General features: G+C 45.1%; 1 protein-coding gene across 2 annotated transcripts in view; it reads right to left on the bottom strand.

Annotated features, from left to right (window-relative positions):
- LOC137383589 (netrin-3-like) overlaps positions 1-16,455 on the bottom strand; it is an 856,663-nt gene that overhangs the window by 375,827 nt on the left and 464,381 nt on the right. The window contains exons 5-6 of one of the 2 annotated variants that reach the window (XM_068056746.1): positions 16,329-16,387; positions 7,268-7,321 (exon numbers count right to left, since the gene is read on the bottom strand). In XM_068056746.1, the coding sequence (XP_067912847.1) occupies positions 7,268-7,321; positions 16,329-16,387 (113 nt within the window). The remainder of the gene's footprint in view (positions 1-7,267; positions 7,322-16,328; positions 16,388-16,455) is intronic. The other variant, XM_068056745.1, reaches the window with a different exon arrangement.

The following is a 16,455-nucleotide window of genomic DNA, read 5'->3' as shown; positions in this document are numbered from 1 at the left end:
GAAAATACTGAAAGGTGTAGAGGAAGTGAGGAACCTTGGAGTGAATGTCCACAGATCCCTGAAGGTAGCAGGACAGGTCGTTATGTAGTTAAGAAGGCATATGGAATCCTTTCCTTTTATCAGACGAGGTACAGAATATAAGAGCAGGCAGGTTATGCTGGAACTGTATAACTCATTGGTTAGGCCACAACTTGAGTACTGTGTTCTGGTCACTTCATTACAGAAAGGATGTAATTGCACTAGAGAGGGTACAGAGGAGATTTACGAGGATGTTGCCAGGACTGGAAAAATGCAGCTATGAGGAAAGATTGGAATAGGCTGGGGTTGTTCTCCTTGGAACAGAGAAGGCTGAGGAGGGATTTGATTGAGATGTAAAAGATTGTGAGGGGCCTGGATAGAGTGGAGGCGAAGAGTCTATTCACCTTAGCAGAGAGGTCAGTGACGAAGAGACATAGATTTAAAGTGATTGGTAGAAAAATTAGAGGGGAGGTGAGGAAAAGTTTTTTTTACCCAGAGGGTGGTGGGGGTCTGGAACTCACTGTCTGAAAGGGTAGTTGAGGCAGAAACCCTCAACTCATTCAAAACAAGTCTGGACATGCTCCTCTAGTGCCGTAATCTGCAGGGCTACGGACCAAATGTTGGAAGGTGGGATTAGAATGGGTGGAATGTTTTTGGCTGGCACAGACACGATGGGCCAAGTGGCCTCTTTCTGTGCTGTAAACTTTCTCTGATTCTATGTAGAAATAGGGGAAACATCATTCATTTGGAAGACCCAGATGAAGTTGAACAAACCCAAAGCAAACAATCCTTATTAGAAATCAACCAAGTCAGTGATCCAGACTTACCAGAAAGGCAGATCATCCCACTCAGACTGGAATAAGATCTTTTTTATAATTTGTTTGTGAGATGTGGGTGTTGTTGGCTAGGCCAGCATTTATCGCCCATCCCTAATTGCCCTTGAACTGAGTGGCTTGCTAGGCCATTTCCGAGGGCATGTAAGAGTCAATCACATTGCTGTGGGTCTGGAGTCACATTTAGGCCAGACCAGGTAAGGACAACAAATTGCCTTCCCTAAAGGACATTAGTGAACCAGATGGGTTTTTACAACAATTGACAATGGTCAATGGTTTCATGGTTTCATAGCTTTTTTAATTCCAGATTTATTAATTGAAATCAATTAATAATTCAAGTTCCCACTGACAGGACAGAGCACCAGAGGTGACGGCACAGTGGTATACAGTCGGGAGGGAGTGGCCCTGGGAGTCATTGACATCAGACCCCATGACGTCTCATGGCATCAGGTGGGGGTGGGAGCATGTGTGAGCATGATTTGAAAATTGTGTTCCCAGAGGGCAGCACTGGATCCTGCCACCTTCAGAATGTGATGGCAGTGGAGGTGGAGGTTCTGAAACCTGCATGCCTCCAATTAAGTGCTCGTTCAGCTTATTGAGTTCAGTAAGAGGCCTCAGAGGGGCAGTCTCAAATTTTCAGTCGAGAGGCACGGGGAACACGCAGTGTGTGGAACATGTCAGCGTTCAGCTGGCGTGAACACAGTGGATCCATGAGGGCTAATGCATACACTGGTCAATCATTTAAAGGGGGAGAATAAAGCACGGCTGCTCAAGTGGTGACACATCACTGGCACTGAGAGGCTTGTATGTATAAACAGTGAGAGGTAGGAGTCCTGAGAGTGGTGACCAGCTGCTGGCATCACCTGGGCAGCAGAGGTTGATAGAGGAAGCCCTGGTGAACAAACAAGTGCCAGCTGAGGGAGTGGAAATGGGAGCAGATTACTCTGACATTGGACAGAGTAGTGAGGAGGAGCTTCAGTGGAGGCATCCTCCTGGTCTGCAGGAGCCCAGAGGAACACAGTAGTGGGGGAGGGGAAATGTTGGCTGTAAGGGGAAGAGGGCACTATTCAGGACATCAGATCTACTGCAAATGACAGAGTGCCAGTGCTGTAGGAGGGGAGTTCTGATAAAGGCCACTGACCTAACATAGAAACATAGAAAATAGGGGCAGGAGTAGGCCATTCGGCCCTTCGAGCCAGCTCTGCCATTCATTATGATCATGGCTGATCATCCAACTCAGTAACCTGTTCCCGCTTTCGCCCCATACCCTTTGATCCCTTTCGCCCCAAGAGCTATATCTATCTCCTTCTTGAAAACATATAATGTTTTGGCCTCAACTGCTTTCTGTGGTAGTGAATTCCACAGGCTCACCACTCTCTGGGTGAAGAAATTTCTCCTCATATCAGTCCTGAAAGGTTTACCCCGTATCCTTAGACTAGACCCCTGGTTCTGGACTCCTCCACCATCGGGAACATCCTTCCTGCATTTACCCTGTCAAGTCCTGTTAGAATTTTATAGGTTTCTATGAGATCCCCCCTCACTCTTCTGAACTCCAGCGAATATAATCCTAACCGACTCAATCTCTCCTCATACGTCAGTCCCGCCATCCCAGGAATCAGTCTGGTAAACCTTCGCTGCACTCCCTCTATAGCAAGAACATCCTTCCTCAGACAAGGAGATCAAAACTGCACACAATATTCCAGGTGTGGTCTCACCAAGGCCCTGTATAATTGCAGCAAGACATCCCTGCTCCTGCACTCGAATCCTCTCGCTATGAAGGCCAACATACCATTTGCCCTTTTTACCGCCTGTTGCACCTGCATGCTTACCTTCAGCGACTGCTGTGCGAGAACACCCAGGTCTCGTTGCACACGTTAACTCTGCTTCTCTCTGCACAGATGCTGCCAGACCTGCTGACTATTTCCAGCACTTTTTGTTTTCAGATTTCCAGAATCTGCAGTATTTTTCTTTTATATTACTGTGCACCGATCCAGGCAGATGGTCTCAGACATTTGTTATCTGATCCACAATGATCTGAGGCTTCACGTCTACCCCCCACCCCCAATCCGCACCATGGCAGTCCTACAGCCATCAAGGTAACTGTCGGCCTAAACTTTTGTACAACCAGGTCATTCCAGTGATCAGCTATGGACCTAGGTGGCAACTCGCAGTCAGTCAGCAGCTCATCATGTCATCAGGCGGTTCACAGTTGTCCTATATTGGAGGGCAGGGGACTACATCTAATTTGAACCAGATGGGTCAATGCAGGTACAGAGGGCATTGGAGTTTGCATCTGTTGCATGTTGTTGTTGTAGTAATAATTGTAGCATAGCTAAGATGTTGTGAATAACACCTGGGAGTCTAGATTAGATCAATTAATAACTATTATATATACATTACTATTTACACTCTCCTCAAGTCTCCTTAGCTAGCATCCTTTGTGCTGCTACTCTCTTCTTCGAAAAACTCATTACCATGTGACTGTTACATCATCATCTCTACAGTGGGAGGGGTTGCTCTTTTAACCCTTGCATGCCCGTATTCTACATCTCCCCCCAAGTCTTTTTAATCCAACATTTTCTTAAACATGTATACATTCTTGACTTAACCTACTACCCTTTCTCCCCCCAAATCTCCGACATCACAGATTTAGTCTTAGGTTTCATGGCTGTCCCTGACTCTTCCGGGAAGGTGATGGTGTAGTGTTAATGTCATTAGACTAATAATCCAGAGCCCATGTTAATGCTCTGGGGACATGGGTTTGAATCCCACTATGATAGATGGTGTGTTAGGCTGTTGCTTGACTAGGCTGTGGAGCAGCTCTCCCAATTTTGGCACAAGCTCCCAGATGTTAGAGAGGATGACTTTGCAGGATTAACTGGGCAGGATGTGCCTTTGTCAATACCAACTTTATTCTTATTCAAATTTTTTGTTGTGGTTTGATACATCTGAATGGCTTGCTGGGCCATTTCAGAGTCAACTACATGGCTGTGGATCTGGAGTCCCATGTAGGCCAGACTGGGTAAGGATGACAGATTTCCTCCCTTGGAATACATTCGTGAACCAGATAGGTGTTTAATGACAATCCAGTAATGTCATGATCATTAGTACTGAGGCTGGCATTTTATTCTACATTTATTTATTAATTGAATTTAAATTTCCCCAGATACCAGGGTGGGATTTGAACTTGTGTTTCTGGAGAATCAGTTTGGGCCTCTGGATTACTAGTCCAGTAACATTACCATTGTGCTACCATCCCCTTAAGAAGATCAAAACTAATACATCCACCATTTCTGCAACCACTTCTTTTAAAACCCTAGGATGCAGGTTGTCAGCTGCAGGATTTGTCACCACTTAGTCCCATGAATTTCTCCGGTGTTATTTCTTTACTTACACTGATTCAAGTTCCTCATTCTCGCTAAACCCTTGTCCCCATTATTTCCAGACTCTATATTTTCTACCATGCAGACAGATAGAAAGTAATTATGTGTTTAATGTCTCTGCCATTTCCTTATTCCCCATTATAATGTCACCTCTCTGTCTCTAATGGGGCCACGTTTACTTTCATTAATCTCTTCCTATTTATATACCTACAGAAATGTTTATAATCTGTTTTCATGTTTCTTGCTAGTCTCCTCTCATTCTCTTCACTAATCACTTTCTCAGTCTTCCTTTGCTGAATTCTAAAATCCTCCCAATCCTCAGGCTTGCTATTCTTTTTGGCAACATTATAAGCCACTTCCTTTGATCTAAAACGATCTAATTCCTTGTTAGCCATAGTTGAACAACATTTTCTGTGGGTTTTTTGTGTCTTAAAAGGAATGTATATTTGTTGCAAATTATGTATTAATTCTTTAAATGCAAACCATTGTTTGTCTACCATCATTTTTTTAAATGTAGTTTCCCAATCGATTTTAACCAACTAGCCCATCATACCTACATAGTTTGTTTTATTTAGATTTAAGACTCTTGTTTCAGACTTCACTAAATCCCTCTTAAGCTCATTATAAAGTTATATCATGTTATGATCACTCTTCCCCAGGGACTCCTTTGCTACAAGGTTATTGAATAACCCTGTCTCATTGCACAATATTAGATCCAAAACACATTTCCTGCTTGGCTCGACATACTGATCTAGAACACTACCTTACATACATTCCATGAACTTGTCAGTCATACTAGAAGTTTGATTTGTCCATCTATATGAAGATTAAAGTCCCCCATGATTACTGTATTACCTGTGTTACTTGCACCTCTAATTTCTTGATTTATACCCTATTCTACATTACCACTACTGTTAGGGGGCCCATAAGCAACTCCCACCAATGTTTGTGCCCCTTGTTTCTTAGCGCCACACAAACTGATTCTACATCTTGATTTTCTGAGCTAAGATCCTTTCTCTCAACTGTCTTTCTCCCATCCTTTATTATCGGGGATACCCCTGCTCCTTTTCCCTTTTGCTTATCTCTTCTAAAAGAGAAGTATCCTGGAATATTTTGTTCCCAAACATGGCCACTCTGCAACCATATCTCCAAAATGGCTATTAGATGAAACCCATTAATTCATCTATTTTGTTGCAAATGTTTCACACAGACATAGCACCTTTAGCTTTTTTTTCTGTTTTTCTCTGCATTCACCTTAGTCACTAATGCCCTCTTACCTTTGTTACACTCGCTATTCCTTCCTGACACACACTGCTTTTTATTATCCAAATTGCTGCTCTGCTCTACAGCCTTGACCAATCTCACACTGTATCATTGAATGGTTACAGCACAGAAGGAGGCTATTTGTCCTGCCATGTCCATGCTGACCCTTTGCAAGACCAACTCAACACATTCCTCTCCCCCACCCTTTCCTCGTAGCCCAGCAAAATTCTTCTCTTCAGGAACTGATCTATTTTGAAAGCCACGGTTGAATCTGCCTCCACTACACTCTCAGGCAGTGCATTCCAGTTCCTAACCACTCGCTGTGTAAAAAGATTCTTCCTCATGTCACCATTGTTTTTTTTGCCAATCACCTTAAATCAGTGTTCTCCCGGTTCTCGACCTTGCCACCAATGGGAACAGTTTCTTCCTATCTACTCTGTCCAGACCCCTCATGATTTTGATTAAGTGTCATTAGCTGATGATGCAAGTACTAGGGGACATAGATTTAGGGTTTTGGGCAAGAGATGCAGTGGGATGTTAGGAAGAATTTTTTTTTAATGCAGCGAGTGGTAATGACCTGGAACTTGCTGCCTACGAGGGGGGTGGAGGCGGAGACAATGACTGATTACAAAAGGAAATTGGACGGGCACCAGAGAGAAATAAACTTGCAGGGGAATGGGACTGATTGGATTGCTCTACAGGGAACCAGCGTGGACCTGATGGGCTGAATGGCCTCCTTCTGTTCCGTAATGACTATGACTGTGGTCTATGACACTATGACCTCTATCAAATCTCCTCATAACCTTTTCTTCTCTAAGAGTACAGCTCTAACTTCTCCACATGCTGTACCACACAGTTTTCACAGTCCCACACAATAAAATATTAGCAGCATACTGTACCAGTGTCACATGGCAGCTGAATGTGTGATTCAGTAGCAAACTAGAACATGTGATGCTACAGAGTTCCCAGTCTACCAAGGTTTTCCGAGTAACGAGTATTGTTTCTCTATTCATTCTCCCAATCTTTTTTCCTGTGGCACCTCTAAATGCAGACTACTTCCTGTGGGTGGGAATTGCACTTCTGAATATCAAGCTATGCACTTACACTGGAAAGTCTCTTTGGATTCCCTTTCCGCCTGTTATGGAGAGGCCTGGTCAGCAGTCAGACTAGAATTGGAACCAACTGATTTTCTAATCAAAACAGGAATACAGCAAACATGTGACCAGTACATGCTGACTGATGCAAGGAGCTCAATACTTTCTTCTCATCTTTAATAAAACATTGTCATAGCTAGTGATCCTGTGCTCTGAGCAAACAACTTTCTCCAGTCAGATTTGATCTGTATTGTGTCAGACTAAAGCAAAAGGATTATGTGCAGTAATTCTGAAGCCCTCATGTTGGGGTTGGCTACAGTTCAGCCTGTGGCTGGTAAATCAACTACAAAAAGTTGGTGTACACAGTAACCAGCCACAGCCCCAAGAATTGGACAAGGACTGCAGCGGTTCAAAAAGGTGTCTCTCCACCACCTTCTAAAGGGCAATTAGGGATGGGCACGAAATGCTGGCCTGGCCAGTGACGCCCACATCCTGTGAAAGAATAGAAAATAATGAAGGGGCTTACAATCCTCTCTGCTAGATTCCATTTTCTGCGCTCAACTGTTGTTGTTGCCTCAGATATTAAAGTTCACTACACAACATTTTGCTCCTTTCTAGGAAATCTCCTCATATCATTCTGGTGTAAGACAGACAGAGACATCTACTTGTCACTCACCTGCAGGCTCCTCTGTGCTACTCGCCACCCATCGGGGAGACACTGTTGCGATCTCTGTGAAAATAGAAATTGAGAGTTGTTGTACTACACAAGTGAGATAAGCAACATGGAGTAAATGCACAGAAATCTTCCCAACACCCATCAATCTGTTTTTACAGCTTATTCACAGCTAGCGAGAATAGCCAGTTACATCATTCCTTCCATGGGGTCTAAAGCTTAGCTTGTGGTCCAAGGACTGGGTCAGTCTGAGTGAGTGGTCAATCAGCAGAGTTCATAGTAGAATAAAAAGAGAAAATGCTGGAAATCCTCAGCGGGTCAGGCAGCATCTGTGAAGAGAGAAACAGAGTTAATGTTTCAGGTCTGTGTCCTTTCAACAGAAGTGGAAAATGTTAGAAATGTAAAAGGCTTTAAGTGAGTACAGAGGCAGGGAAAAGGGGGAGGTGGGAAGAACAAAAGGGAAGATTTGTGATAGGTTGGAGGGCAGGAGAGATTAAATGACAAAAAAGATGATAGTGCAAGGCAAAAGGAGAAGGTAATGGGACAGGTAAAGAAACAAAAAGGTGGGTCTAGTGGAGGTGGAAATGGGAAAAACAGAATCAGAACCAACAGCTGCTGTTGGAAAAATGGGGGCAGTGGTTATGATCTGAAATTGTTGGACTCAGTATTGAGTCCTGAAGACTGTAAATTGCCAGGTTGGAGGATAAGGTGCTGGTCCCCAAGTTTCCCTTAAGTTTCATTGGAACAGTGTATAAGGCCAAGGTTAGAAAGGTCAAGAGTGGAAGCAAAGTGGAGTATTAAAAAGGCAAGCGACTCTAAGCTTGGGGCCACACTTGGGAACTGACTGGAGGTGTCCCACAGAGCGGTCATCCAATCTTTATTTGATCTCCCGGCATGGACACAATTAGCTGAATGGTCTCCTCTGTGCCACAAGTCTTTCTAAGATTCTATGTAGAGGAGACCACATCGTGAGCAGCAAACACAGTGTACTAAACTGAAAGTAAAGGAAATCACTGTTTCACCTGGAAGGAGTGTTTGGGGCCTTGGATGGTGAGAAAGGAGGAGGTGTTGTATCTCCTGCGCTTGCATGGAAAGGTGCCTTGGGAAGTGGACATGGTGTCACGGAGGGAACAGTCCCTGTGGAATGCTGAAAGGGGAGGGGAGGGAAAGATGTGTTTAGTAGTGGCATCGCGCTCGAGGTGGTGGAAATGGCAGAAGATGATCCATTGAATACGGAGGCTGGTGGGGTGGAGGATGAGGACAAGGGGAACCATGGAGGGAGGGGAATGGGTGAGAACAGAAGTGTGGGAAAAATTGCAGACACAGAACGTCTAGTTCTGACAATGGGCCATCGACCTGAAACGTTAACTCTGTTTTTCTCTCCACAGATGCTGCCAGACCTGCTGAGTATTTTCAACATTTTCTGTTTTCATTTCAGATTTCCAGCATCCACAGGATTTTGCTTTTGCTTTACAGTTCATGGTGGGGGTTGATAATGATGGCTTCAATTCTTTCTGATGTCCAGGAGAAGGGAGCTGTGAGTCATTCAGAACAGAGATGTTGGAAGTGTTTAAGGTCAGTAACTCACAGTGAAGCTTCCGCTGCCTGTGTAGAAAAGGCACAGGTGATTGCAGAAGAGGAGTGGATGAATCCTCCACAGCCCTTCAGAGGCGATAGTAGGGGGTGGGTTAGGGAACAGAAACCATTGATGAAGATGCACTCACCGCATTCAGATAGAAAGGAGTGGAACCATGAAAGTTCTTTCCCACAAAGCTTGACAACAGAGGATAGCAGTTGCAAGATAACCTGTTAAACTGTATACAATACTGTAACAGTTTATATGGCAGCTCAGATACTGTTTCCCTCCACCCCACAAATTCCAAATATCCTGACATAAACTCCCCTCAAAAAATAAACCATCAACCCAGGCTAAAGCTCTGGAGACACAGGTTCGAATCCCACCAAGGCAGATGGTGAAATTTGAATTCAATTAATAAAAAATCTGGAAATAAAAGCTAGTCTAATGGTGACCATGAAGCCATTGTTGATTGTAGTAAAACCCATCTGGTTCATTAATGACCTTTGGAGAAGGAAATCTGCCATCCTTAGTTGCTCTGGCCTACATGTGACTCCAGACCCACAGTAATGTGGTTGACTCTTAAATGCCCTCTGAAATGGCCTAGTAAGCCACTCAGTTCAAGGGCAATTAGGGATGGGCACTAAATGTTTGCCTAGCCAGCGATGTGCACAAATGAATAAAAAAAAGCTCTCTGTCCTACAGCCCATCTTCAATTTCCCTTTCCTCTCCACACTCCAGTAATGTGCTGCTGCCTCTAAAATATCTGCCCTTCCTCCCTGCAACTCCATGTTTGAATTTCTGCAATCCAGTTTGTGCCCTAGCCATAACTAAATTACACTGACACATTGTTCATCTCCTTCTCCTTGTCCTTGTTGATCTTTCCTCAGTCGTTGATATGGTTGACAACACCATCCTTCCCAATGCCTTTCCATCACTGTCCCAGCGCTACTTTTACTTGGTTCCACTTTTACTAATCGAATCATAGCCAGATCACCACCACCACCTTATAGTTATATCACATTGTTAGTGTAAGAAAACATCCCAAGGCATTTCACAGGAGCATTATAAAGCAAAGTATGACACTGAGGCATTAGGTCTGATGACCAAAAGCTTAGTTAAAGAGGTAGGCTTTAAGTAGTGTTTTAAAGGGGGAAAGCGAGGTGGAGAGGCCTAGGGAGGGACTTCCAGAGGCTGGGGCCTAGGCAACTGAAGCATGGCTACCAATGGTGGAGCGATTAAAATCAGTGATGCACAAGAGGCCAGAATTAGAGGAGTGCAGATATCCCAGAGGGTAGCGAGGCTGAAGGAGATTACAGAGATAGGGAGAGGCGAGGTCATGGAGGGATTTGAAAACAGGGATGAGAATGTTAAAATTGAGATGTTGCTTGACCAGCAGCCAATGTAGGTCAGTGAACACAGGGGTAATGGGATTCGGTGCAAGTTTTGGATGATTTCAAGTTTACGGAGGGTAGAATGCAGGAGGTCGGACAGGAATGCATTGGAATAGTCAAGTCTGGAGGTGACAAAGGCATGGGTGAGGGTTTCAGCAACAGATGAGCTGAGACAGAGACAGAGTCGGGCAATGTTATGGAGATGGAAATAGGCAGCCTTAGTGATGGTGGATGTGTGATTGGAAGCTCGTCTCGCGTCAAGTATGATACCAAGGCTATGAACAGTCTGAGTCAGCCTCAGACAGTTGCCAGGGAGAGGAATGGAGTCGGTAACTCGGGAACTAAGTTTATATTCACCAGTTCAGATACTGACACCAGACATTGAGAGGAGAGCTTAGAGGTGGGATCTGCATGTAGCGAGTCACCGGACATGAGTGGCTTGTAGCCAGGGTGAGGTACAGGTAGCACTGATGCCAGCTCGTGCGAGGGTGAGGTTACACACAGGTTCTGCTGCAAAGGATTTAGATGAGGATTTCAATAAGGTGGCCTGCAGAAGAAGGCTGATGAATATGTACACAGAAATATTGGTTGCATTGACATGCCTAATAGAAAGATGAAAGGTCACAGGCCTGAAACATTAACTCTGTTTCTCTCCACAGATGCTGCCTGACCTGCTGAGTATTTCCAGCATTTTCTGTTTTTATTTCAGATTTCCAGCATCCGCAGTATTTTGCTTTTGAGTCTGATAGAAAGTCAGTTGTCACTGTCAAGGATCAAAATAGCTGATGGACATACACACTGAAATGCTTGGTACATTGGCAGACCTGCCACAGAACCTGTTGTCACTGCCAAGGATCATGGAGGAGTCCAGATCCAACTTGGCACAATGCTTCATGCAGCAATTGCAGCCCTTTCCAGTGTGGAAGTGATGGCCAACTCCTTGAGAACACCAATTCGACCATGATGCAGTGTCTGTTCATCAACATCTCAGTGTCCATTGCAGCATAACCAGAAGCCAGACAACGTCTGGAGGCTCCGACTGAGGTCATGAAACCTCAGCTTGGTGCCATGCAGGCTCAGACTACTGCCATCATGGCTGCAGACATCACTGTTCAAAGGGGCTTGCAGGGTGTCACAGCGGTCCAGCAATCTGTGCTCCAGCAGAATAATAGGATTGCTAGAAGTGTGAGGTAATGCATTTTGGGAAGACTAACAAGGCAAGGGAATATACAATGGATGGTAGGACCCCAGGAAGTACAGAAGGTCAGAGGGACCTTGGTGTACTTGTCCATAGATCACTGAAGGCAGCAGCACAGGTGGATAAGGTGGTTAGGAACACATATGGGATACTTGCCTTTATTAGCTGAGGCATAGAATATAAGAGCAGGGAGGTTATGATGGAGCTGTATAAAATGTAAGTTAGGCCACAGCTGGAGTACTGTGTACAGTTCTGGGCACCACACTATAGGAAGGATGTGATTGCACTGGAGAGGGTGCAGAGGAGATTCACCAGGATGTTGCCTGGGCTGGAGCATTTCAGCTATGAAGAGAGACTGGATAGGCTAGGGTTGTTTTCCTTGGAGAACAGAAGGCTGAGGGGGGACATGATTGAGTATTACAAACTTATGAGGGGAATAGATAGGATAGATAGGAAGAAACGTTTTCCCTTAGCAAAGGTGTCAATAACCAGGGGGCATAGATTTAAGGTAAAGGGCAGGAGGTTTAGAGGGATTTGAGGAAAACATTTTTTCACCCAGAGGGTGGTTGGAATCTGGAACACACTGCCTGAAAGGGTGGTAGAGGCAGGAACCCTCACAACATTTACGAAGTATTTAGATGAGCACTTGAAACGCCATAGCATACAAGGCTATGGGCCAAGTGCTGGAAAATGGGATTAGAATAGATAGGTGTTTGGTGGCTGGCACAGACACAAAGAACAAAGAACAAAGAACAGTACAGCACAGGAACAGGCCATTCAGCCCTCCAAGCCTGCACCGATCTTGAAGCCTGCCTTAACTAAAACCTTCTGCACTTCCGGGGACCGTATCCCTCTATTCCCATCCCATTCATGTATTTGTCAAGATGCCTCTTAAACGTCATTATCGTACCTGCTTCCACCACCTCCCACGGCAGCAAGTTCCAGGCACTCACCACCCTCTGTGTAAAGAACTTGCCTCGCACATCCCCTCTAAACTTTGCCCCTCTCACCTTAAACCTATGTCCCCTAGTAACTGACTCTTCCACCCTGGGAAAAAGCTTCTGACTATCCACTCTGTCCATGCCGCTCATAACTTTGTAAACCTCTATCATGTCGCCCCTCCACCTCCGTCGTTCCAGTGAAAACAATCCGAGTTTATCCAACCTCTCCTCATAGCTAATGCCCTCCAGACCAGGCAACATCCTGGTAAACCTCTTCTGTACCCTCTCCAAAGCCTCCACGTCCTTCTGGTAGTGTGGCGACCAGAATTGCACGCAATATTCTAAGTGTGGCCTAACGAAAGTTCTGTACAGCTGCAGCATGACTTGCCAACTTTTATACTCTATCTCCCGACCGATGAAGTCAAGCATGCCGTATGCCTTCTTGACTACCTTATCCACCTGCGTTGCCACTTTCAGTGACCTGTGGACCTGTACGCCCAGATCTCTCTGCCTGTCAATACTCCTAAGGGTTCTGCCATTTACTGTATACTTCCCACCTGCATTAGACCTTCCAAAATGCATTACCTCACATTTGTCCGGATTAAACTCCATCTGCCATTTCTCCGCCCAAGTCTCCAACCGATCTATATCCTGCTGTATCCTCTGAAAATCCTCATCACTATCCGCAACTCCACCAACCTTTGTGTCGTCCACAAACTTACTAATCAGACCAGCTACATTTTCCTCCAAATCATTTATATATACTACAAACAGCAAAGGTCCCAGCACTGATCCCTGCGGAACACCACTAGTCACATCCCTCCATTCAGAAAAGCACCCTTCCACTGCTACCCTCTGTCTTCTATGACAGAGCCAGTTCTGTATCCATCTTGCCAGCTCACCTCTGATCCCGTGTGACTTCACCTTTTGTACCAGTCTGCCATGAGGGACCTTGTCAAAGGCTTTACTGAAGTCCATATAGATAACATCCACTGCCCTTCCTTCATCAATCATCTTTGTCACTTTCTCAAAAAACTCAATTAAATTAGTGAGACACGACCTCCCCTTCACAAAACCATGCTGCCTCTCGCTAATAAGTTTGTTTGTTTCCAAATGGGAGTAAATCCTGTCCCGAAGAATCCTCTCTAATAATTTCCCTACCACTGACGTAAGGCTCACCGGCCTATAATTTCCTGGATTATCCTTAAACAAAGGAACAACATTGGCTATTTTCCAGTCCTCTGGGACCTCACCTGTAGCCAATGAGGATGCAAAGATTTCTGTCAAGGCCCCAGCAATTTCTTCCCTTGCCTCCCTTAGTATTCTTAGATCCCATCAGGCCCTGGGGACTTATCTACCTTAATGCTTTGCAAGACACCCAACATCTCCTCCTTTTTGATAATGAGATGACGGAGACTATCTACACTCCCTTCCCTAGGCTCATCATCCACCAAGTCCTTCTCCTTGGTGAATACTGATGCGTGCAGTCAATGGCACCCTGCAACATGGGGAAGCCTGAAATCCTCACCAAGTTGCACACTCACTCTGCCTGCTTCTCTCTGGAGAATGAAATGCGTTCAGGTCTCTTGAAATACAAAGCCTCAGTGACCTCCTTTATGGAACAGTGTATTATACCCCAGAAAGCTTGTTGAAGGATGATGCTGGAGCCAATCTTTACTCACTCTTGGATTTATTTTACAAAGTAAAAATGATTACAAACGTACAGCTCCTCACTCAGACCTTCACCCAGTTTCAGTAAGTGTCTCCTCATATATATTCAAGACTGACCCTAATTAACACCCTCCACCTGCATATAATTAAACACATTTAATACAGTGGACAGCAAATTGGGAGATGTTGCAAATATCGTCTGCTCCAGCCTGGAAAGAACCAGATACATTAAAGTTCATGGCATGGTCACCTTCACAGTCACTGGCAATGCCGTCCTCACCCTGCTGTAAGGTTGCAGTTCTAGCTGCAACAGGTGGCAAATTTCAGCGAGAACATCCTAATTGAAGCAGAGACGTCTGAGACACTGTTCCTTGCTGAGGTTCAGGTAGGAGAATAGTTCCCTGAACACCTTGGGTGGATATGGCCTTCTACTGAGAGCCCTTCTCCCTCTCTCCTCCTCTTCTGTCTTCCAGCAGCAGCCTGTCCCAATTCTGCTCATTTACCCTGTCATGCTGTAATTCAAGGGGAATGCATACTACTGCACCCATGTCTGGGAGAATATGGTTTGTGAGGAAGTCAGGAGATAGTCCTTCAGCACATGAATAACTTGAAGATAGACAAGTCTCCCGGGCCTGACGGGGTATATCCAAGGATGTTATGGGAAGCAAGGGATGAAATTGCAGAGCCGCTGGCAATGATCTTTTCATCTTCTCTGCTGACGGGGGTGGTACCAGGTGATTGGAGGGTGGCAAATGTTGTGCCCCTGTTCAAGAAAGGGAATAGGAACAACCCTGGGAATTACAGGCCAGTTAGTCTTACTTCGGTGGTAGGCAAGTTGATGGAAAAGGTGCTGAGGGATAGGATTTCTGAGCATCTGGAAAGACACTGCTTGATTCGGGACAGTCAGCACGGTTTTGTGAGGGGTAGGTCTTGCCTCACAAGCCTGATTGAATTCTTTGAGCAGGTGACCAAGCAAGTGGATGAGGGTAAACCAGTGGATGTGGTGTACATGGATTTTAGTAAGGCATTTGATAAGGTCCCCCATGGTAGACTTATGGAGAAAGTCAGGAGGCATGGGATAGTGGGGAATGTGGCCAGTTGGATTAAGAATTGGCTAACTGATAGAAGGCAGAGAGTGGTCTTAGATGGTAAATACTCAGCCTGGAGCCCAGTTACCAGTGGCGTGCCGCAGGGATCAGTTCTGGGTCCTCTCCTGTTTGTGATTTTTATTAACGACTTGGATGAGGAAGTCGAAGGGTGGGTCAGTAAATTTGCAGATGATACAAAGGTTGGTGGAGTTGTGGATACCGAGGAGGGCTATTGTCGTCTGCAAAGGGACTTGGATAGGTTGCAGTGCTGGGCTGAAAAGTGGCAGATGGAGTTTAACCCTGAAAAGTGTGAGGTCGTCCATTTTGGAAGGACAAACATGAATGCAAAATACTGGGTTAACGGTAGGGTTCTTGGGCATGTGGAGGAGCAGAGAGACCTTGGGGTCTATGTGCATAGATCATTGAAAGTTGCAACTCAAGTGGATAGGGCTGTGAAGAAGGCATATGGGGTGTTAGCGTTCATTAGCAGAGGGATTGAATTTAAGAGCCGTGAGGTGATGATGCAGCTGTACAGGACCTTGGTAAGGCCTCATTTGGAGTACTGTGTGCAGTTCTGGTCGCCTCATTTTAGGAAGGATGTGGAAGCCTTGGAGAGGGTGCAGAGGAGATTTACCAGGATGTTGCCTGGAATGGAGAATAAGTCTTACGAGGAAAGGCTGAACATTCTAGGCCTCTTCTCATTAGAACGGAGAAGGATGAGGGGTGACATGATAGAGGTTTATAAGATGATCAGGGGAATAGATAGGGTAGACAGTCAGAAACTTTTTCCCCGGGTGGAGCAAAGCGTTACAAGGGGTCATAAATTTAAGGTGAAGGGTGGGAGATATAAGGGGGATGTCAGGGGAAGGTTCTTTACCCAGAGAGTGGTCGAGGCATGGAATGCCTTGCCCGGGGAAGTTGTTGAGTCAGAAACTTTAGGGACTTTCAAAAGGCTTTTGGATAGGTATATGGATAAAGGAGAATGATGGGGTATAGATTAAATTGTCCTTGACAGAGGACAAAGGATCGGCACAACATTGTGGGCCGAAGGGCCTGTTCTGTGCTGTATGTTCTATGTTCTATGTTCTATGCCACACCACTCCCCTGTAGACTTTCGCAATTTTAAAGAACTCTAGAAATCATCAAAAACTTCTATAATCACAGCAACTTACAGTAGAAATCAATCAATAATTAACCTGCAAGTAGTTGATGATCCCTTTAAGTAGCGCAGGTAGGGGGTCCTTCACGTGTTCAGCTGTGCGATGTTAACAGAAAGCATTAACTGGAGCTTTGAGGTCCAAATCAGCATTACATACAATGACG

This window comes from Heterodontus francisci, chromosome 24 (assembly GCF_036365525.1).
Source record: "Heterodontus francisci isolate sHetFra1 chromosome 24, sHetFra1.hap1, whole genome shotgun sequence".
Classification (NCBI taxonomy): domain Eukaryota; kingdom Metazoa; phylum Chordata; class Chondrichthyes; order Heterodontiformes; family Heterodontidae; genus Heterodontus; species Heterodontus francisci.
Note: the sequence above shows the minus strand (reverse complement) of the source record. Positions and strands in the feature narration are given on the sequence as shown.